The sequence below is a fragment of the Gymnoscopelus braueri genome (assembly GCF_963280865.1).
Source record: "Gymnoscopelus braueri genome assembly, chromosome: 14".
NCBI classification, from domain to species: Eukaryota; Metazoa; Chordata; class Actinopteri; order Myctophiformes; family Myctophidae; genus Gymnoscopelus; species Gymnoscopelus braueri.
Genome location: NC_137619.1, coordinates 22,375,121 through 22,399,410, shown reverse-complemented (window position 1 = coordinate 22,399,410; position 24,290 = coordinate 22,375,121). Strand labels below are relative to the sequence as shown.

General features: G+C 41.2%; 1 protein-coding gene across 1 annotated transcript; it reads right to left on the bottom strand.

Moving 5' to 3' along the window:
* Positions 1-1,666: 1,666 nt before the first annotated feature.
* Positions 1,667-23,899, bottom strand: nt5c2a (5'-nucleotidase, cytosolic IIa). The gene is made up of 18 exons (XM_080450314.1): positions 23,865-23,899; positions 16,111-16,234; positions 11,780-11,853; positions 10,593-10,710; positions 10,251-10,346; positions 9,672-9,763; positions 9,249-9,306; positions 8,677-8,770; positions 8,103-8,156; positions 7,016-7,099; positions 6,845-6,886; positions 6,600-6,707; positions 5,637-5,703; positions 4,126-4,296; positions 3,844-3,895; positions 3,178-3,238; positions 2,589-2,765; positions 1,667-1,922 (listed from the first exon to the last, which is right to left on the bottom strand). The coding sequence occupies exons 2-18, from the start codon at positions 16,209-16,211 to the stop codon at positions 1,674-1,676; spliced, it is 1,698 nt and encodes a 565-aa protein (XP_080306440.1). The 5' UTR covers positions 16,212-16,234; positions 23,865-23,899; the 3' UTR covers positions 1,667-1,673.
* Positions 23,900-24,290: the final 391 nt, after the last annotated feature.

Below are 24,290 nucleotides of genomic sequence, written 5' to 3'. Positions count from 1 at the left end.
TTTAGTCATTCATCACTTCGTTGTCGTTGGACGACGTATGAATTAGCCTCACATTTGCAGATTTTGGCTCGCCAGGTATACAAGAAAATAAATCAAATTGTAGACAGTGGAAGGTCTACCAGTTCAGAGTATGACGGGATAAATTATGGTTAAAACATACTCTCTCGCCATGCCTTTCGGCCTGGCGGAGACAATTATGGTCTGGTTTCAACATTCTGTTGTTGCTAGGTGATGTGTGAAAATCCTTGTCAACATCCTATCAGCTGTCTACACCACTAGCAACATTTAAACAACAATACTACTACTAATAATAATTATCTATACATTCCAGGAATCCAATTTTTGCCAAAAAATGCCACAGTTCTGACATCATAGAACTGATGTCATAGACTGGCCAAATGCTCTACTGCACTATCTATCTGCAGTCTACCTACTGTATAAATCCATGAAATCTCTATGAGGGTCTGTCCCCAGCAAATCACGAGAACTGTCCGACCGATCGACTTAAAACTAGGCGTGTGTATCGTCAAGGACAGAGGGAGTGCAATGCTGAGTGAGAAGTCTGTCGGATCGGTGGTTGTCCAGATACATCTATAAATTCCCAAATCTCTATTTTTGTCAGTCTGTGTCCCTTTTATGCCCATATATGAAGGTCTGTGTATCTATCTATCTATCTGTCTATACGTCTGCCCGTCCGTCCATCTGTGTCCCTTTTATGCCCATATATAAACTGTAGACTGGCCTCCAAATATCATGATAAAGGGTACTGCACTAAGTACTCTGACAACAGGTATTGTTTAACCCAAGGGGCATGCGTTCCCAATGGGCATTGCCCCAATTAATACTAATATTGAACAAAAACACATTTGTTGGCTAGTTGGCTAAATCAGTTGTTTTTCTGACAGTTTACATAATTTCTCACGGCAACGGTTACAAACATGATGTGCACAAACACTTGATCAATCATGAGAGCGGTGTTGTTTTCAGCCTGAAACCCAGAGTTATGTAAAGAGAGAGTGGCGACAACATAAGTCCAAAATACATGATCGTCACATGATCCACGTAGACCTCAGACAGTTCCAGTTACATTGAATCAGATGTGATGATAATATACATTCTAAGTCTTTGATTATCTTACCTTTTAAATGTGCATTACTTAATGGTCTATTCTGCTGAAACTTTGCTTCGTTTCTAGTGTTTGCTGCTAACTTCCAGGAAATCCGGAAATTGCTGTTAAAAGAATTGGTCCATTGGAGTGAACGGAGTTGTCGCCACTCTGACTTTACACCACTTGGCTGAAACCATCTACACATCATGTTATTCTGTAAATGTAATTTGTTGTAAATGTAACAATCCCACAGGTAAATTCACAACTGTTGTAAATGAGACCATGGCGGCTAGCTGTTCCTGTCCTCCTCACCTGACTCTAATCTATATTGAGTTGACTTGTTCATAGACTAACCTTTAGGTTGAAAGGAAACTATGGTATTCTCCATTATCTTCCTTGACTGCTTGTCTTCAAAGAACACTTACAATAGTTGAGAAAAATGAAACTAGGACATCTACGGAAGCGAAGAGAAGGGTAGAGGACCTCTTCCTCAGCCCTCTCCCCCTCTCCTTCTGCATGTCTGTGGGTCCCTTCCTGTCACTTCACCTTCTCTCCTTCTCCCCGTCTACTCCTCCTCCTCCTCCTCCTCCTCCTCCTCCTCCTCTTCATCATCATCCTCGTCGTGGCAGTGTGTGATCTCCAGGGGCGTTTGGGGGAACAGGTGTGGTGGCTGGATCTCACTGATGGAGCGTGTCAGCTGGTGCCGCTCGAACTCGTGGATGTCTACATCCTGACGATTGCGAGTGGCGAGCGGAGACTCTGTGTCGTTGATGTTGTTGACGTGCGTGTGCTCCACTGTTGATTCGTGGGGCATCTGGGGAAGGATAGAGGAAGACAAAGGAATAGTGAACACTCCCTAGAGACAATTTCAACGTTCTATTGTTGCTAGGACATCCTGTCTGCTGTTTATAACACTATCACATTTTGACATTAAGTGTCTCTGCAGGTGTCTAGCCGTCTATAAGGGGGTAGGTCTGTGTGTCGGTTTGTCTGTGGCAGCAGTGACAAGACTACACACACTTTTGTAGGCCAACTAGCTAACTCAAGGTGATAACCAACTCGACGATTTATGTAGTTTCCCGAGGCAACGGTTACAAATAGTTAGGACAGCGGCATTTATTGTTTACAACCTGACAACGTATTGTATAACACAGATATTTCCAGACAGGGTTTTCTTATTAACTTCTAATAATAACCTTCTCATTAACCATACATGCCACAGTAGGTATGTTGTTTACTTGTTATCCTAGTTACTTTATAACAGATCGTTGCTAGTACCAATTCCTAAACCACTTACGGTGTTGTTGATCATCTAAGGCTCATGGCGGGTACTCTGACCTTGCATGTTGTACATTTATCTGGATGCGTCCCCCAAATGCCTCAATTGTAACTGTACACAGTAAGGGTCTATTTGTACAGTCTTATGAGTTCAATTACCACTGAGGAGTTCCCTGTGTAAAATGTATACGTCAGGGCTCACCAGTACATGTGCGGCTCTGAACAGGTAGCTGAACGGGTAGTAGAGCAGGTTGACGAAGGAGGCGGCATACAGGTCGGCGTAACGCATCACCTGGGAGGCAAACAGGGTCTGTCTGGAGCCGCTACGGAACAGGCTGCCCATCATGCCGTAACACATGTCCATGTCATGAGTGATTTTCTGAATACAAAAAGAGGAAGGTCAGTGGAGGAATAGCTGACATGGGTTATAGATCCATTTGATGTGAGTGAGTGAGTGAGTGAGTGAGTGAGTGAGTGAGTGAGTGAGTGAGTGAGTGAGTGAGTGAGTGAGTGAGTGAGTGTGTGTGTGTGTGTGTGTGTGTGTGTGTGTGTGTGTGTGTGTGTGTGAGTGAGTGTGAGTGTGAGAGAGAGCGAGCACAACACAGGAAAACAAACCAAAATAGGGCTAAAGTAAAGAGAGAAAGGGTGAAGGAACGGTAAAGGCCAATTAATATTTTGTTGCACGACCAGGTCGCTCAATAAAAACTCGATGAAATGAAAAATGTGTCACAATGGAACACGATTTTCAATTTAAAATCAAGTTATCTTTGTCAAGAAACATGATTGTCTACCTTGATGCGTCTCTGCAGAGTGCTGATATCAGGCCTCTCATTGCTGCTGCTGTCCAGGTGCCTGGAGACAAAACACATCTCTACTTAACACAGCATGGATTTCCTCATTATTATTATTATAAATCCTGTATTATTACACTACAGTATATAGAATTACAGAATATACAGTGGCGCTCATACAAATACATATAATGAATACCCAGTTTTTAAGTTTTGTAGGGTTCAACAACAATTAACAATTTAATCTTTACCCATTGGCCATGAGGTGGATGTGCACATTAGTAGCAATATAACGAAATGGATCCGATTGATCTGTGATTGACGGACGGACCAAGTTTAACCATACCTCCCCGTCTTTATCCGTAGCAATAAAGATCAATACGTGGTGCAACAGTAAATCTAACACTCCGTACCGCCACAGCAGCAAATAGAACACATCACAGATTGTCTGTGTGCCACTGTGGCGATGTATTAAATACTGTAGCCATTCTCCCCTCTGAGATCAGTAAAGTCAGCAAAGCACGATGTTCAGAATGTAACAAAAGAAGTCTTCTGGTAATCAAAGCGGTTTGGCATTGATCGACACAGCTGATGTCACAAGTTAACTAAACATTCACACATTTCTTTAAGCTGGTGTCTGTGTGTCAGCAGGAATTAAAGACTCACTTGTAGAGCTCAGCCAATAAACAGTCCAGGGACTGAAGCTCCTCAAATATGGCTGCAAAGAAAACAGAACAAAGTGCAAGAGATTCCACGCATCAGTACACAGTAAACGTATGGGGTCATTGATTAAATGTAACGTATCTCTGTGTACTGTGTGTACTGTGTGTGTGTGTGTGTGTGTGTGTGTGTGTGTGTGTGTGTGTGTGTGTGTGTGTGTGTGTGTGTGTGTGTGTGTGTGTGTGTGTGTGTGTGTGTGTGTGCGCGCGCGTGCGTGTCCAGCCTCACAGCTCTTGTCTGTCCACACATGCAGCTCCTGGGCCAGTTCAGGTATAACCAGGAAGGTCCTCCAGCCCTGACGCTTCTTGGATTTGAGAATGTCTCCAAAGATGTGGTCCCCAATGTACACAATGTCCTTCCCCTTGGCCCCCACTAAGTCACACACAATGTCCGACGAACCTGGGACATCAGACAACATGGTTTAGTTTTTTTAGTCTTACATTATCTGATCATTAATCACCATAGAACCATTGTTCGGAGCCTGACTGGTTTGGGCATTGTACTACTTTACATACTGTTGTTGGTTGTACTGTGGCTGATCTCAGAGCTAAGGCTTATTCTATGGTGGTACTTCTAGTGCATAAGCCAGTCATATAATGCAGTCCCTCTCACTGTCAAACTTGGTCTGGGTTAGGGTGTAGACACCGGGAAAGCATAACGTGTGCGGAGGATCATGCCATCATTACCAATTCACCTCCCCACTGAACAGGTGCCCTGACCAGCAAGCCACTGGTATGCCTGATTTATATATAGTTTGTTACACTCTGGTGTTGCGCACCGAAAATAGCAGATCTACAATCTCACAACGCGTCAAGCAGGAGGCAGTAGAACCTTGTAGATTGGCTATTTTCGGCGTGCGACTCCCACGCACAAAGTTGTGGCCGTCAAGGTGGAAGTGAATGGCTGTTGGGTAATGGTGTGTTTGGTGTACATTCTCTGGATTACCCAAATTCTGGAGGATCAAATGTATGCATAATTCATAGGATAGGGAATACTAAATAATGGAAAAGATAGATGAAATAAAATAGGTATGGTAAAGCTCCTTTTTTGTTGGGGGGGGGGGGGGGTAATTGACATATACATTTATTGAACATAGTGGTTGATTTGTCTGAGGATTTAAACCACACCATGGGATATGCGGACAGAGATGTTAACTCTGGCAGCACACCTTACCCATTGAGCTCTACAGGGCCACACAAGGACAGAGCAACAAGTATGGCATGGGCTTCTAGTAAAAACCCACAGGACTGAGACCTTACAGTACATGGTGTTACATTACAGGCTGCTGACAGCAATGCTGTCAACACTTCTGCGTTTATCATTTTTTTTATGGTTTGAGGCAGATGGACCACACACGTGTGTTCTTCCTTACTGGGTTCCTGGATGTAGAGTTAAGTTGTGAATTTGAGGGCTAGCTATTTCAAAATTAATCAATAATCTATTCATACAAATATAATCGTGCATTCATTGTAATCGAGGCAAAAGTTGAACTTGACAATAATCGTGATACCGATTGTACTGAGTGTATGAGTGACCACAATTTGCCACTGTGTGCCCATGGCAGCAGTCTGCAGTGCCGTGGGATGAATAATGCTACAGTAATGCCAGATTTATAAGTGGTCAAAAATAGTTGAACTACAAGCTCACAACACATCACAAGACGCCACATGTTGTGAGCTGATAGATCTGCTATGTTAAGAGTAAAAGACAGGGAAATGGTTCGCAATCTCCTTATTTACCTCCAGAGTACACGATGCCATGCTGGAGTGGTCCTGTGTAAGTACCGATCTTCAGCCGGCCTGTTGCCTGAAAGAGAACCCTGTCATCATGAGTCATGTATGCATCCAATTCATACAGAGTGCTGTAATGGCTTATAAAATGAAGTTACCTTTTTATCTATGAGAGAATTATTTGTAACGAGATTCTAGTATAGTTGCCAAAGAGGACAAGTCACTTCCACACAACACTAGCCAAAACACCCACAAGCAACCAGTAGCAGATCAGCATGGGAGCATATTGAAAACAACTCTGCATGCATGCAAAGACTGCTCAATGCGTTTCCAGATAACAATCCCCACACTGCACCGCACCACACCACCTGCTTGTGCTGTCATTTCCATATACAAGGACCTGGGACAAAGTGGGCTTATTTTGGTACCACGGAGTGGTCTGAGGCAATCCAACCAGGGCCAAACCGGTGACATGTAACGCATGATGTTTCGGTAGACTAGATATAGCACTGGATTTGCTGTGATTTGAACTCAATTTGCTGTCATTTGCAATGGTTTTGCTGTGATTTGTTAACATTTGTTGTTAATAAACTGTTTTATTAACAACATCCATTTGGTTCCATTTTTACACTCAGGGTTTACAGACCTGTTAGGGTTTGTACAGATAGCTGGAGTAGCCTACTGCCTTCAAAAAGCTGTATTTCCGTGCATTAATCGTCCATTCAGTGCAGAACAGTTCAGCAGTACTATGATTGTGGTGGGAGGGGAGGTGGAGGGAAGGGGTGGGGTGGGGGGCGGTGTGGGTAGGATGGGGTCGTGTATGCCGGGGGGCGATGGATGGACCAACTCTGAGATAGTAGTTTGATGAAGAGGTGGTTGCAGGGATGCGTGGGGTCCAGCTTATTTTAAATATTACATACTGCACATAAACCAATGATAACAGCAATAACACCTGTCAACAGATCAACTCACCGTATCTACTTGTCTCAGTACTGTTCCTTCTCCAAAGAAAAGTGGTTTACGGGCATCTACCAGGATCAGGTCAAAGTAGGACTTCCAAGGTCTGTGGGGCATACCTGCCTGTGTCACACACACACACACACACACACACACACACACACACACACACACACTTTCTTCATGCTCCAGTAATATCTGACCCAATGTTCTATGAGGGTCAAGACAGAACTTTTGTTAACGTGTTCTGAATGTTTTACCTTTGGCCCGTGAGGAAAGTCAAACAGGTAGGTCATGATTTTCTGAAAGAAAAGAACAGTACATTTTACAAATCTGAGCTTCCAAACAGTAAAAAAAAAAGAATACTATGTACCACTGAGAAGTGTTAAAGGTGTGATTGATTCAATTCTGTTCGTCTCAGAACAGCTCACCTCTGTGTATTTGTAATCACTGTTGGTAGCCAGGAAGACCTTAGCCACTTCGTTCATACGACTTAGGAGGAGAGCAAGCTTAGGCTGGACAGATGGATAAAAGAGAGACAAGAAGTTAAAGAACTATTTCTTTTCCTTTTCTTTCTCTTTTTTTTTGGGTGAGAAAGTTGAGATGAAGTGCAGTGAAGAGGAAACCTAGGAGAGAGAAACTTCACATGGAATCTGGTCTGAGAACGTGTCTCCAGAGAAATGACTTCACCAGTATGCCATCACCAGAACATGCTATTTGAATGCTATTCAATGCGGAAATACAATCAATAGCAAAGGCATTGGGATACACAGGCAGGCAGATGGTACAGTAAAATGTGTTGTATGAACATCCAAATCATATAGTGAAAAATGTCACATCAAAAGAACAATGACCTCCGTGTTAAACAATGTTAAAGGAGTGATATATAAAAACTGATTTTCCATTGCCCTTCCATAAGTAAGCATAGTAGCATTTTAATGTACTGGAGAGACTTGGAATAGTGCCGCTGCTCCTTTACATGGAAAGGAGCCAGTTTGAGGTGGTTCTGCCATCAAATATGGATGCCTCCACAGGGAGGTCTTCGAGACACGCCCAGCTGGGAAGAGACCATAGGGCAGACCAAGGACCAGATAGTGGGATTATACCTCCATGCTGGCTAGAGTACACCTCAGGATCCCACAGTTACGAGTTAGCTAATGTAGCCCAGGATAGGGAAGTCTGGGATTCTCTGCTGGAACTGTTATCTCTGCGACCGGACTCCGGATAAGCAATAGAAGATGGATGGATGGAAGGACGGTTTAATAGAACAGGCAGCCAATCAGACCTGAGTATGTAAAAACTGTGCTACACTCAACGGCTTGTTCTCTCTATGGGGAGAAACAGAGGCTGTGAAACAATTAGAAACTAGTAGAATTTGATATAAAAGGAATGATATAAAATAACTGAAAAGCGGTAGTTAAAGCAAATTTACATTACTTCCCCAATGCCTTTGCTATTGAAAGCACATGGTAATGTACAGTATGTTTAGGGAGATGTAACACAGCAGAGTTTACTTACATCCCGTACCACATACTTCTCCAGGTTTTCAACTGTCTTTTCTTTTAAAGACCCCTATGAATAATCCAAAATAAAACACTAACGTCAGAATACAACTGAGTACATTTAACCACGTAAACCCTCTATACCGAATAAACTAATACAGAAACAGTATGTTGGCTCTGGACCTGTCTGCTCTTTTTCCCCTCTACACCAAATCTCTTCGCCGAACATAGCTGATCTAAAAGCTCAGAACGTGTCACGTGTTGTGAGCTTGTAGATCGTCTATTTTTGGCGGATGTTCCCCCAGAATTGGGATGCTAAGCACTTATACCATAGCGTCCCTATTCTGGGCAAGTCATAATAGGCGAACATTTGACGGAATTAGGCGGATATTTGCCGAAAACAGACGAGATTTGGTGTAGAGGGAAAAAGGAGGGGTCCAATTATAGACCCCTGTGGGACCCCCGCCAATGAAATATATGTTAACTGTACGTAGGGTTCAAATGGTTAAGCAACAATGAGATCAATTGAAGTAAGTGTGATCAAGGCATAATTGTAGGAGGAAAGATGGAATATGAAGAGATGATTTGACCTTCAAATGGACCCAGTCTACGGCATCGCGGACATCCTGAAACATGCTCTTGAAGGACATGAAGAGGTCTCCAGTCTTAAAGCCCGTCTCACAGCTGGGGGAAAAGTCACAGACATAATATACTGTACACTTCCTGTCTTCATTATATTTCTAAACCACATAATTGATTGATTCAGATTCTTTGCAAACTGTGGTGGAGTTGCATGTTTTCCTTGCTGCTGGTAACCTGCAATGGCTCCGTTTCTTATGGTTGAGTGTTGGACTTTGCAAAAAGTTTACAAAAGCACACGCATCCAAACGATAAAATACCATGTTGATATACAGAAAAACACGTTGAAACAGAAAAAAGTGTCACACTGAATTATTCTCCCATAATAAATATCCATGGGGGAGCATGATCCATTGGAATTTTGTACAGACTTGCACAATGACAAAGTAACTTATTTTAAGTTAAGAAACTGTAATCAGCTCACTTAACTTAATTAGATAAAGGATGCAAGGATGCAATACAATCAGTCAAACTACATACCAGATTGATATTTCTGCATGTTGACTGTAAAATTTAAACATACCTTGCGTAATTAGGGCAGTTGGTGAAGAAGTCAACCAGGCAGGCGAAGAGGTACGTTTCTGATGAAGATGGTAAAACACTAGAATAGGTAAAGCCTCATAATGCACTGCTCACTTTTTGACATACTGTATCAAACACCAACTCAACACAATTCCTTTTACATGTGAATGCACATTGGTGAATAAATATATAATGTTTCTGTACTGCTTTATACAGTCTGTGCCAACTTATTTTTCCTCATAATTTCCAGTGGAAAGTGCTGAGAACTTACTCCTGCTATAAAGTTGTGGATGCACCTAATATCGTAGCTCTACAGTACATTTTGCAGATTTTAATATATAATGATACCTTCAAACTAAACCCTGAAATTGTTACAATAATGCTAGACTTAGTTTTTCAACGTGTAAAGTATGCATTTCCTTACCAGGAAGGTTAAAGAGTGTATTGAGGATGTAGAAGCGGTCTGTGTCTCCACGCTGAATAAACTTATTGGGGTACACCTCCCTGATCTCAGGCCTGTAAAGGGACAGAATAAACATAAATTAGCTTTTTCTGAGCATTGAATGACCATCGTAAAACTCCATCGTTTGCAATGCTTTTGTTTCCGTTTACTGGGGGCATGGTTTGATGATAAACAGTTACATCTTAATTGAACGTAGTTGGTATTTCATTTGACACAAAAACCCAAAATAGAAACCCCCAGTTTCAAAACAATTCCTCAAATATCTTTAAAACCTTTTCATGTTTGCATGAGATGGGGGAAAAAATGCTGATAAATGAAATTGTGTGATACAGTGCACTAGAAAAACTTTTATTGAATAAAGAATGATGTAAAGAAGTTTCCTGTCATAACAGACATATTGCTTTCTTTTTTTACTTTCTCATGGCATATTTTATTCGCTTCAGCCCAGGTGATGTTTTTTTTTCTCTGATATTTGAACAATCTACCTACTAAACGTTATTTGACATTTAATGAAAACAAAGTGAGAGCAGCAGATCTCACCCCCTGGTGAAGTTGAAGCCGTGTGCACACACCAGGACGTTCCCGTACGCATCCACCTTCAGCAGGTTCCCATACATTGCGTCAAACACCAGACCTCTGTGAATAAAGCCAGCAGAGAGAGGGCGAGAGTGTGTGACAGAGAGATTGAGATACATGATAATAAGAGATGTGACAGAGAGATAGACGGAGACAGAAAAGAGAAAGAAAAAGAGAGATATAGGAGTGTGTGCAAGACAAGACAAAGAGACGTGATGTGATGTGTTATGACTTCAGTGTTCTTTTTGATACTTTATGCATAAACAGAGAACTCTGTGGGAACAGGGACGAGCTCTTTACACCAACCTGGTGGGGAAGGAAGGGTCGTAGACGAAGTTGAGAAGCTCTTGTGGATACCCAATATGCACCAGGCGCTCCACTGTCAGCTCAAATCCCAGCGACTCGTACTCTGGGGATTTGTACACTGGAGAAAGAGGGACACAAGTTTACGTGACATTCATGTTCCCACAGTCAAATATCTACACACTCATGTAACCTTTTGGTTAGAGCTCATGATTAGACCACAAAATTAACAATTACATTGTTAACGGCCCCTGTAGACCCAGGTTCTTTGAAATCTTGTCAATCCTCCGTTGTTGAACAGAGCAGAGATCAGTGTCATTTGCTTTTCAATCTCCTCCCTGACAAATTGTTTCCTGTCCCAGGTCTAGAGATTCCCCCGTCGACAAACCGGGAAACAGTGATATTTATTTAGCTACTATCCCAACGGTGCCCTGTATCAGTTGAGGTCATAGCCTCCCATTTAGCTCCTGGCTCTGGTCCACAGTGACTAACCCAGATCAACCCCTTCCCCACGCCCCCTGCCACTCTTCTCTCTCCATCACCAGCCACAGTAGCGTGTGGAATTAATTTGCGGTCTGCTCATAGGCTGGGCAGGTCCCTAGAAACAGCCAGATGTGAGCAGCTTGAGTTACAATGGTAAGCTCCAGTAATCAGGGCAGTAGTGTGAGGGTGGGATTGGAGAAGAGGAAGCGGGGGTGGCAGAGAGACTGCAGACATGGCAGAGAGAGGAAATGGAGTAGAGTGATAGGGTGCAGTCTGTGTGTTACAGTCGAGACATGGAGTCAGGTTGTAGAGCTGAGTCATGCTTCAAAGATGAAATTTAGGCTGTATGCCGGTTGTATAACCTCCATCTACCAGGTTTAGAGCTGCCGTGTGAGTGTGTGTGTGTGTGTGTGTGTGTGTGTGTGTGTGTGTGTGTGTGTGTGTGTGTGTGTGTGTAGCAATAAAATCTAAAACCATGGTACAGTAAGTACGTGGGACACTAACAACTAAGGGACCATGGACTCTTCTGAACCTTTGACCCATATTGGATGCCACAAATTAGCCATTTCAGGTTTTGTATTGTGGCTCACAAAAAAGCCTATGGTCCAAACTGGTTAGGAATCTGCTTGGGTATCCATGTGGTCACCATTGCACAATTAGTTTGTGGGTTATGCATATGATTATATAATTTGTGAACCTGTACATACCTGCCAGAGTGTAGTCCATATCAAAACCAAAACATTTGATCTTCTCCATTGCCAGGCTTCTGTTGACAAAAACTCTGTGGAGAAGGAAAACAATGGTGGGCATTTAAATGCATGATGACAAAGGGCACATGTCAGAATAAAAGGCTACAACAGAGAATGCCTGACAGCAACACAGGAGCCTTTATTAACGTTACCCTTAAACTATAAATGATGAATCTACTGCACAATTGGAAATATACAGACATAGGCTCAAACATTAGAATTATGTCTCAATATTGCCAGGTTTTCTCTAAGGCCATGTCCACAGTCCACACTAATACATTTTCATTTTAACACAGCTATTTAAAATGAAAATAATCTACTCTAGCCTAATTTAGCCTGAAAATGTCACATGACCATTCACATATAGTACACTACGCAGGCCAAGGTGAAGTGAACTTTGATATCCGTGGAGGCTTAACTACGATTAGGTCAGTGGGCGTTGGGGAGGTCTACCCCAACCCCTTCGTCTGCCCCCATACCTCCCTCTCCACCCCACGCCTCCCCCAGAAAGCAGTAGCTGGTCCATTGCCACCCCTCCATCCTGTTCACAGCTCCAGCACAGCCCCACAAGCAAACAACGTCAGTCCCAGAAGGGATTAGCCAGGCTGCTGGCAGCTGCGTTCCAGCACTTCTTCAACCTCTCCCTGAGTCTGAAGTAGTTACCGAAGACTCTGCAAGGCGAACGGGCCGTTCCCACCGGATCCTAGTTACGTAACTTGGCAGCGCCCCCTTCTGTGACCAGTGGTGTAAACTAACGAAGTACATGTACTCAACTTAAGTACACTTTTGAGGTATTTTTTAATTTACTGGTGTATTTCCAATATGCAGTACTTGTACTTCTACTCCACTACATCTCAGAGGCAAATATTGTACTTTTTACTCCACTATAATTATTTGAAAACTTTAGTAACTAGTTACTTCATAGGTTTTGATTATTATTTTTTTACGCAAGGTATTTTTATACATTTTATGCATTTGAAAACTTGTGAAATGTACTTTTTCCACCACTGCGACGCACGTGGCTCTCTCACATGCGTTACTAGGATCCGTTCGCCTCCGCAAGACTGTCTGTCTGTCTATCCATCTATGTGATCTTGGGGGAAAGTTTTTGTAATGAAATTGGTATTAAAGACTGTTTTGCTTGTAAATTGTATATGATTTTTGGGTTTGAAATATTTGGAAACTGTTATCTAAAAGCAATAACAAACTAAAACGGGGTCAGCAGCGTTATCACAAGTCTCCATTTTAGGGGTTTGCGTTTTAAAACTAAAATGTATTAGTGTGGATGTAGCTTAAAGCTCCATAATGACAGATTTCAACAATGTACAGTACTTCCACCCTATGCATTTGTATTAGGTGAAGTCTGACTTTTGTTGCCTTGCTCCACTGTACACAGCCCACACAGTTTGGCAAATTATTTACCCTAATATTCTTGATATAATTATAATGACATTTTCATATAATTTTTTGAAAGATAATTAAAGAACTCAATATATTGCCCAGCGCAAAAGAATAATTGACAATAGCCCATTGAAGGGGCATTCTGTCAATGTTTCTTTGAAAATAAAAGGCAAAGCTAGTTAATAAAAAAATTAAATAAAATCCAAAACAAAGGCAAAACAGGGCTCATGTCAGTTTCCCTTTGGTTTACCAATGGTTGCGGAATGAGAAGTTATTTTTTAAGGAAACTTCTAAAGAGTTACAAAAAAAAACACAAAAAAAAACAGATGAAGCAACCACAACAACAGCAACAAGCATGCAAGTTTTTTGATTGCAGTAACCGATCACTGCATCTGAACCAAAAACTTCTTTGCCAAGCACCAAATCATAATTCTCAAATAAAAAGAAAGGTGCACATTGGCCCCATCTTTTCGCTATGAGGAGAGGACTACCTGCCTATCGTAGTGTTCCTTGCTGTGTTCCTTTTGTATTAAATTTTTGCAATGGGTTTTAACCTCTATAGCAGACAAAAGGCTTATGATATCAACACATCTGTAAAGACCATCTCCACCAATCATCAACACACATTTGTACACATTTCAAACCCCAAAAAGTCTTCAAAATTCAAGTCGAATAACAAAACATGAAACCTTCTCATGCTAACCACAGACTTCATTTTCTGCATTAATCAACAAACCTACGTAAAAACATTGGAAATCATCAGGCTGAAGGAACACTTTGTGAAGTCACTTAAAAATGTTACAAAGTGTAACACTAGTCTATTCCAAAATGACCAAATGAAATTGAAAGCATAATCGATTCGAGTTATGCCTTAAATGAAATCAACATGCATCAGCATTTAGAATTAGCATCTAGAATAATCATAATATAGCCTACTGTAGTTCTTATACTGTAATTCTACAATAGATCATTCATGATGGAGTCTCCAGTTTCCACAGATTATGGAGTATACATGTACAGTACTATATATTTTGTGGAACTGCATGTAATGTAACCTTGCTGGCAGTGGTTCTGAACTTCGATCCCTGGCTTTAACTCATAACTCAGCTTTCCTGCTGTCTGGTCTAAATTAAGAAAGAGTACAAATGAAGACAGCTCCGCCAATTATCTATTGTTAAGAACACTTAAACACTATATCCAGTGGACCAGCGTCCCCCATGGAATTATACTAGGCATCCTTTTTTTTTGTTCAGCTATATTCACCGAAGGATCGCCCAGAATAGGGACGCTAGGGTTGTAAAAACATCAAAAATCTAATAGTTCTGTAATCAAATTCTGACCCAATCCTGGCTGAAGTTTCTATTCAGATGATGTGCGGTGACACTGAACTGATGGATGAGGATGGACGCATTAATGGAAATCAAATGAAAGGACACAGGATGACTGAGGAAACAGATTCAAGAGCAGCAATTAACCTACTGCTGCTTTGGATCCACAGGCCAACTCACACTCAGGATCAGTATGGATTTAACAGCAGTTCCATGGAGATTGGATGGTCAATCAGTTCACATCACATGAGTCAGTGGCGACACCCCCTCCCAACAATAACAACAAAAGGATGGCATACCTCATCGCAGGATGGTTTTGAGCCAGATCCCTTGGAAAGCTTTGCAATAGAGAATACATGTGATGATGATGACAGCGTTAAGCCTGATTCATACTCCGTTGTGTGACAGTGTCGTTCTGCGATAACAGCCGACCTGCAAGCTCACAATGCGTTGACGCGGTGTGTGCTGTGTGCGTGCAGATCTGCTCTTCTCGGCGAGTGACACCGGCGTACGGTACGACGGGGCATAAATTAAGCATTACCATGGAACTAGCAGAGGTTGCTACTACTCTATACTTCAGTGTCAGTGTATAACCAATAAGTGTCTGGACTGCTGCATTACTACAATGACCATAATGCTTTGGGGCACTGCTCTTCCTTGTGGGGAGGGGAGGCTGCGTGGGGGTGTGGTCTACATTGTAGTCAGGAAATAAGGTGAGATAAAGAGACTATGAGTCAAATGACTCATAGTCTGAGGATATGGATACAAATCTAAAAATACAGATAAAACACAAGAAACACACCAGGATCATGTTTATGGGTCCTAGACCTAGATAAAAATAGGGGTTTGATGCAAAATCGGCGAAATGTCCCTTTAAGTTTAGGCCTATGTTTGTTAAGCAATACAAGGCAAGTTTAAGTTTACTTTTTTGTATGGTGACAGCAATCACTGTTTCAAAAACTTCTGAGAAAATACATACATATATATGTGTATGATATTATATATTATAGTTTCACTAATGAATTATTCTAAAATAATACTGTCATATACGTATATAAGATTACTATCTGCTTATGCCCTGATTGCCCTCTTTTCCATACAAAGGGAAATACCTCTAGGACAACTAGCTAATAACCAACCACTGGGCAGGCCTATACCTGTGTATTTAGTTTATTCAGCTTGAAATAAATAATAAATTCAAACTCACATTTCTGCTCCAAATATTTAACAGGAATTTTGTTAAAGTGACAGCTCTAACATCTCTTGCAGATGTCTTTGGCAAAATGTACTGTTTGAGTTACCATTTATTCCCATTCCCAAGATACTTGATCATTATAGTCCAAAACCCTGCTCCACCTTGTGTTTGTTCTGATAACACACATACACAAAGAAATAACACAATGCAATCAACATACAGTACATTTTTGACACACTCACACATACAGATGATTATACATACGGTTGTCTCAGGAAGACTACTGCTCTATTTAAGTGGCTTTGTTTTGTTTTATTTATTTGGAGTAGAGTGTTCTCACAGTCTATGAACCCTGATATATATACCTGTGGTGAGCCTCTCGTCTGTATTTCTTCATCGTTACACCGTCCATGTTGGCTGGAAGATCTGCATAGTTCTGTAAGCGGTCGCTCCATGAAGTCGCCATGTTGTAACCGTTAAAAAGTGCTCCTGTGAGGAATGGAGAAACAACGTATCAAATGAACTGCAATGCAATATTTAAGTTCCAGGCCGGGTTACAGTTTTTTTTATTTTTGCGTTGGCTATTCAAAAATAGCAGATATAAAAGCTTGAAAGTGTAAGAACTACTAATTCAGAAGGCATTTGTAGAATCTATTTACTCAGAAAGTGTCTGAGTAAATAGACATCTTGTTTAGTGAATACTGGGTTTACCACATCAGCATGCAGGCTTAGCCTACTATCAGATGTCACATGATGAGATAACTCAAGACCAAACAGTAACAGGAAGGATACTGTCTGCAATATTCAAATAATATCAAATCTAACCTATAGCATTGTTTGGGACTGACATAAGTAACTAAAAATGATACCTGCCAAATGCCATCTATGACATAAAACCAATCAAATGTCAGTACGAGACAAGAACAGCAGCACCGTCTAGACTATATAGCAATATATAGCGGTGGTTAGACACTGATTTCTGAACACTGCAAAGCCAGGACCAAAGCCAGGACCCGATAACAAAAAATCTCAACTAACGCTTCTGCCTTATCAGCTAACGCCAGACAACTGGACCACAAACAGAGCTCACCAGGCTTGGCCAATGGCCAGGCGACAATGTTACTTTAAAGTGCACAGAATAATCCTCTGTGTATTGTCAAGGATATTTGAAGATAAACATTTAAAAATTAACTAATGTGATAAGATGTTCTCCTGCTTGGCTCCACCTTGCTTCAGGACTCTTTGCCTGCTAGACATCCTGTCTCCAAACAGAGACATTTGCATTCTTTTGTTTCACTTCACATGCTAAAGTGACAAATTAACAAGTCTGAAGATGAGCCGAGTGATTGTTCCATGTGAGAGAGGAGGTCTTTGCATTGTTTGAAGTCACTTGTATAAAGCCTGTGACCTTACAGTGTCTTCTTTGAGCCAAACTGGATTTCCATTGCATGATGATTTTGTGTAAAGTTTGCTCCTTTTACTCGAGTAAAATCTCTCATACTTGGAATTCTGAATTCTTGTCTTTGCCTCATTATGTATTTATGTTTTAGGGCACCCAGTACAGATTCTGCTTTCACATTTGGAAGTCCTACGCCGACGATTTTTGGACTGGGTTTGCTGCTGTCGGTGTTTGGCAGTCCAGTGGAGGGGAATCCTTTGCTTTGGAGGCCCAACCAGTCTTTCGCTGTTCAGCCAATCACCGCAGTAAGTGTCTTGTTAGTGGGGAATCTGTTTGGGTGTACTAGTGGGAGACATTGTTTCAGTTTTGAAGTATTAGTGATGAATTGTGATCACCATAGGCTTTTTGATGGCCTATATGTAGGGAGACTGAAATGTCTCGCCTTCATGCGCATGACGCAGATTAGAGGGACTTTGCTTGATTTTTTGAATACATAGGATACAATATATGGAAAAATGGAGGCTGTGGACGTGTTTTAATCTTTTAAATTTGTATTCTTGGTGGAATGTTTTTTAGTGTTGCCGATTAACGTCAGTCGAGGAAACGCAGTAATCATAAGCCGACACACTCAAACCGTTAGGAGGTCATGTTTAGTAAGGTTGTGTAAATGCGTTCAGTGACTCTCTTAGTTTTTGCATGTATTTGTATAGAAGTTATTCAATCAATCAATCAAACGGTCGCCGGCTGTCTGTTCAGGGGGACTTTTGTCCGGCCTGCGGGTCCGGTTGTACAGAGTTACAACAAAGCTAGCACAGAATGAATGGTTTGTATGAGTTGTGTGTGTGCGAGTGTTGTTTATTGTAATGTTGTGTGTACAAGAACAGCACAATTACCTTTTGATCAAGGTTAAGGTTCCGCATCTGTAAGCACATGGATTTTTTTAAAGGCCTGTCGGGACGGACCGAGGCCTCGAGAAAACCGCTATTCTGCTGTCTTGAAAAGGAGGGGTACTGAGTAGCTTAAAATTCAAAGTGAGTATTGAATCCTTTTGTTATGGTAGCCTGTTAAATAGTTAACAGGAGATAGATAAATCGTTTTAGATAGATATGAAAATTAAATATTATATAATAATAATAGGTAGGAATTTCTAGATGAAAAGAGTTTTAGTGTCTCAGCTTCTTTCCTTCGCAGTAGGTGGTCGACACTTGGAATTAGGTGTTGTTGAATTAAGCCCTGAACTTTTGGCTACTATGGTGATTAGATTAACCATACATGTTGACACTACAATGGAAGTGCCATTATTTTTAGGGATGAGTGATTGAAAATGTGATTTTAGGGTCTGGGTTGAGGATTTCTGCTCCATTGGGACGCCATGGCAGCAGGAATCCGACAAATACCAGTATGGGTTTTCTTTTCTGAGTTTTGGGTTTGTGGGAAAGTTATTCTCGATAATGTTGTTTCCTTCCCAATTTCTTTTAGGATCGGTGTCGTTCTATGGGAGGCTAACATAATGTTTTGATGTGATTTCATGTTGTACTGAGTGTGTTTTATCCCACGTGTATTTTGTGACTAATGGCACAACTAACAAACTAATTGATAACTGACCTATTGAGACGTGCGTCGTCGAATGTATTACTTTCAATTTTTCTGGTAGCCGGGAACACTGGATTGTCCAATAATCCGAAACACGGGGGGTAATGTATGGTGTTTATTCTGATTTTGATTGTTACAATTGTTTATTAATTGAGCATAAGGGCTGTGTAAACATATGACATGGTTTCTGTGTGTGCTTAGATTTGTATTGAATGATGCTAATTCATGTCATGTTTTATTTGTTTATTTTTAAGATGTTTTTGTAGTAAATGATTGCTTCTCTCTTAGTGACACAGACACAGGACTGCAGGACCACATCACTAAATAGCAATATTAATCTAGTGAATTTTATGGTAATTGGTAACTAGTATAATTGGTTTGAGAATGGATTTCTAAACATGAAGTAAGATTAGTTTACTATAGCCAGTGGTGTGCCTCTAAAGGCGATACATGACTAAATGCCATACATGTGGTTTAGTTAGGGTGTGTTAAATAATGTTGTTGTGAGTGTTTATTCTCAGGTCCACTTATGAACTGCAGTGGAACTGTTTTGAGAGAGGAGGAATAAGAGATGATGACAACGTGCTAAATATCTCTACGGCTTGTGTGGTATTAAGTATCGTGGTTTGCTATATTTGTTTTTCCATATGCAGAGTCAAATATCATATGATATAAAAATATATATAGGTACATTATGTGTATAGCTACACTATTTGAAAAGATTTCATCTAATCCTATGTATTCCTGTATATGATAGATGTTGACGAAATTTTGAAAGTATGCTGTATGTGATTTTAATGAATTTTGTGATTTTACATTTTGAACCCTTGATGAGATTATTTATACAAGTTTTGTGTTTCTTTTTCAAGAATGGCGTATGATGGTGTTGCTAAGGATCCTATGGAGTCTTCAGCCCTGGTGTTCACAACGGGGGATGGACTGGCTGAGTGGATGAGGAAAGAGCACTCTGAACAGGAGGACCGGCTTCTGGACTGGGAACGACCTGGAACCACGCTTCACATGGACGGGGCAAACGCCACGGGAGGATGGAGGAACGAGGAGCTACGCAGGATTCTGAGAGGACACCGCGGGACATTCGCCGTCCGGATCCTAACGTTGTTTGCTACAGTTGACAGCATCACTCTTTTTGTGGATGCCCATTCCATAACGGCAGGAGAATGACATTGCTATCACTTTGGTGAAACAAGATTTGGTGGAACAATGGACTATGGTACTTTGAGGCCATGAAGAAGGACCTTTTCGGAGCTTTATTTCTTTTATGATCTGTACCTGTATTTTGTAACTGTATTTTTCTGTACTTGAATGGACTTTCTCCCTGTGCATTTTTGTTTTGTTGAACTTCTACATGTCGTTGGCCAGAAGGGTGGTCGTGGCTAATTGAGCTGGGCTGGATAGGAATTTTCCTGTGAAATTGAATATGGGTTTTTCGCCTATTCCTGCGATATGCTATGAGTATTGTTGTGTAAGGGTTTTTTAAATGTTAAAATGGGGGAAATGTCAAGGATATTTGAAGATAAACATTTAAAAATTAACTAATGTGATAAGATGTTCTCCTGCTTGGCTCCACCTTGCTTCAGGACTCTTTGCCTGCTAGACATCCTGTCTCCAAACAGAGACATTTGCATTCTTTTGTTTCACTTCACATGCTAAAGTGACAAATTAACAAGTCTGAAGATGAGCCGAGTGATTGTTCCATGTGAGAGAGGAGGTCTTTGCATTGTTTGAAGTCACTTGTATAAAGCCTGTGACCTTACAGTGTCTTCTTTGAGCCAAACTGGATTTCCATTGCATGATGATTTTGTGTAAAGTTTGCTCCTTTTACTCGAGTAAAATCTCTCATACTTGGAATTCTGAATTCTTGTCTTTGCCTCATTATGTATTTATGTTTTAGGGCACCCAGTACAGATTCTGCTTTCACAGTATCTTAATGGACCATTTGGTTGTCCATTTGTACACTCCCAGGCAGAGTTACAAATGGATACACAGAGGATTTCTCATTTTACTGTAGTCCGCCAGGCAAGCAGAACAGCGGGGGGGAGGTGGGGGGGGGGGGGGGTGCAATGCAATTTGCAGATGAACTGACTGCAAGGGGCACGTCACGCTGGTGCAACACAGGGCCAAGAGCATGTTTTATGTGACACAGCATCGAATTATGTGACACAGTCACACACACCAAATTTTTAGACCAGTGATTCTCAACCTTTTCAGGCTGCGACCCCCCAAAAGAATCATATTTGAACTGGGGACCCCCCACCCTGAGAAGCACTTGGAATTATAGGAGTTGAGGCATTGCATTTAGTTTGACTCGGTTCCACAGATAAATATTGTGAAAATAGCTGAGGCGTTGTGAGCTTGTAGATCAGCTATTTTCAAAATGTTTGCCTCTTTCTTATATTATTTGACAATTTGGCCAAAGTCTGACCAGTTTTTCTAGTATAGTTTCTTTGTTTGTTGATTACTTTTAAAGTATCTTGCTCTTTTTTTCCATTTCATTTTTTTTTTAAAGGTATTAAAAGTCCTTAAATTGTCACTTGACTGTCATCATGGGGACCCCCCAAAAATCTTGTGGCCCACAGGTTGAGAACCACTGATTTAAACAGATCAGCGAGGATTTATATGAGAAATACATTTTAATGTGCACAACAGCATACATAATTAAAAGTATCACTACGTTTAAATTCACCTTTAAACGTTAAATTGTATCAATCGATTTAAAAAAAAGTATTTGCATTTGAATGAATAATTAAGAATAATGCTGTATTGCTTGCTGAGGATAATTGTCAGCACATCACGTCATAAGGCAATGAAGACAAGAAGCCCTTTTAGTAAGATGACACCATCTGCCAAAAGTGGCATCAGAATTGAGGTGGTTGAGTGGGATCACTGTCTGCGATCAACAACTTGATACATGCCAACAACAAAATTGTTTCAGGGGACTTGCTGTAACCAGCTCATCTTTGTTTGGCCTTTCACCCATTAAAACCGGGAAAGCGTCAGTGTCATTTTAGAGATTGAGCTAAAAATAGTGCTACGAGCTTGTAGATCTGCTAATTTTCTTTGCTTCTGGGGGTCCCTGGAACAAACAAGTGGGCGTGCCTTCAGATCAGGAAGCAGGCCGCGCTTTACCCAATCAAATGTAGTGGGCGGGATTTACTGTCTGCGCGCTCCCTTCCCAGAAGTTCCCACTGAAAACAAACCAAAACTCATTTAACAATAGCGTCCTTGGAGCAGACAAAACCACGGAAAGATATTCACATTTTAACTTGCTCTTTCATCATAGAAACAAGTGGGCTTATAACCAAAACGATCCATGTTCTCTGGGAAAAGTGGTGTTAGTGTTCCGTGTAGAAATATTGTTAGTGGGAATGAAAACATAAGCGCACCACCGGAAGTGGAGCGCTGAGGGCAGACCAAAAACCTGCTTTCCTTGGCCCAGAGCCAAGTGAAAGAGTAAAAAACAGCAGAGGGCGCTGTTTTTCCTTTTTATTTGGCGATGGGTTCCCAGATTGAACAAATACAAATCAATTTGGGGTTTCTTGCCGTTTGAGAAACACTGGCCTACACCAACACCATGAAGCCGAGAAGAACACATAATAAAGTTTTCTATGGAGTCACAACATTCAATTTACTCTGCTGTGTGTGTGACACATACAGTACATTTCTATAGTATAAAAATGTACTGTATGAATGAATGTGTCACACACACAGCAGAGGACCTATAGAATCTATAGGTCCTCTGCTGTGTGTGTGACACAAACAGTACATTGACACATACAGTACATTTCTATTGGTCCTCTGCTGTGTGTGACACTCATCCAAGGTCACTTCGATTATGCATGCACCTCATGGTACCACAACACCACAAAAGGCCTTAAAAACAAGGCTCCAGACATCCCGAAACAAACTGGTAAGGCTAATCCTTGGCCTTACATCTACAACTCATCTAACCCCTGCTCACTTTGCTAGGGTCGGGTGGCTCAGGGTAGAGGACAGAGTACAGCAACTTGCAATGGGCCTGGTCTACAAGATACACTACAACCTTAAGACACCCATGTACCTGTCAAAGTACTTCAAAAAACGTAAATGAAGTCCACAATCACAACACCAGACTCAGAGGTAGCTCCACTAATCACGTCCAACCTAGATTTGGCACAAACAACTACAAGGGGTTGAACTACTAACTACTAAAAGCAGTGAAGGAGAGTGAAACCCTACTCTTCTTCAAAACTGCCCTAAAAGAGTACCTTCAGTGGCTGCAATTCAAAACTGGCCCCTGTAAAAGTCATAACCTAACCCCCCAACCCCCTTTTGTTTCTCTGACTTTTTACTGTACATATTTTTTGTTTTTCTTATTTTTCAATTTGTAAACTGTTTATATGATGTTCTGCATAGTAGTGTATATCTGTCTGTCATCTAATGTCACTATGAATTGAGTAAGGACCCCCTTTGAAACAAGCCATTAGGCTTTCATGGGCTTTTTAATCCTATTTAGTTATTTATAAACTGTACTTTCATTTTTTTTCCTGCAAACTTCTAAATAAAGTATTCAATCAATCAATCAACACACATACAGTACATTTCTATAGGGCCTCTGCTGTGTGTGTGAGTGTGACACATACAGTACATTTCTATAGGTCTGTGTGTGTGTGAGAGAGAGAGAGAGAGAGAGAAAAAGCATACAGTACATTTCTATAGGTCCTCTGCTATGTGTGTGTGTACAGTACACATACAGTACATTATATCAGATACAGTATAGAGCAGTGGTTCTTAAAAAGTGGGGTCCGGGGACCCCCAGCCAGGAGTCCTTGAGGGGGTTCCAGGAGGTCCCCAGCAAAAGGTTGGTAACTCGCAGAGTTATGTGGGTAATTGTGGTCTGACAGCTGTGTCCCCAATGAATAACTGAGCATTGCGCCAAAGCTAAGCTAGCCACCTAGCTTAACTCGGGAAGTAAGTAAGTTACATTTAATGAAAGGGAACGCCTGCACACTAAAATATTACTAACGCTTAAAGGCGATATAGGCTGAGGTCTGGTTTAATGTGTAGACGTTTAAACTCATTCTTTCCCAAAAAGACAAGCCAACGGACGGACAGCTGAGTTCCACTCACCCTCTAGTCACTGCTGCTGACTGTAGACTGTCTGCTTCTCCTTGTTGTGATGGAGTACCGACGGAGCATGCGCAGAGCCGAGCAACATTTGGGCAGATAGAGACATAAATTGATGCTACTTGTCGCAAAAAGGTTTTATACCAAGTGAATGCAAAACACCAAACTAAACTACTGCAGTCAACTTTACCAAGCTAACCTCTCCTATATGGATGTATAACTATTTCTGAGAGACAATGCACAATTTTCATAGTTTAAAGGTTTAGTTTACTTATTTTCTATCAATTACACACCCCATGAAGCCTTGAATTCATGGATATTTTTTAGTTTTTGTCGCATTCCTAAGCCAATAATTTGATGACAGGTGGAAAGAGTCTCACTTTGAGTCTCCTAAAAAAAGTCACTATCCCGTTAAGATAGTCTTCCCTC

Coding starts and splice junctions, on each gene's coding strand:
- nt5c2a (XM_080450314.1), bottom strand. CDS start 16,211: ATGGCGACTTCATGGAGCGACCGCTTACAGAACTATGCAGATCTTCCA. Junction 10,711..11,779: donor TATGGACTACACTCTGGCAG/GTATGTACAGGT, acceptor CTCTTTCTCCAG/TGTACAAATCCCCAGAGTAC. Junction 9,307..9,671: donor TACACTCTTTAACCTTCCTG/GTAAGGAAATGC, acceptor CATCTTCATCAG/AAACGTACCTCTTCGCCTGC.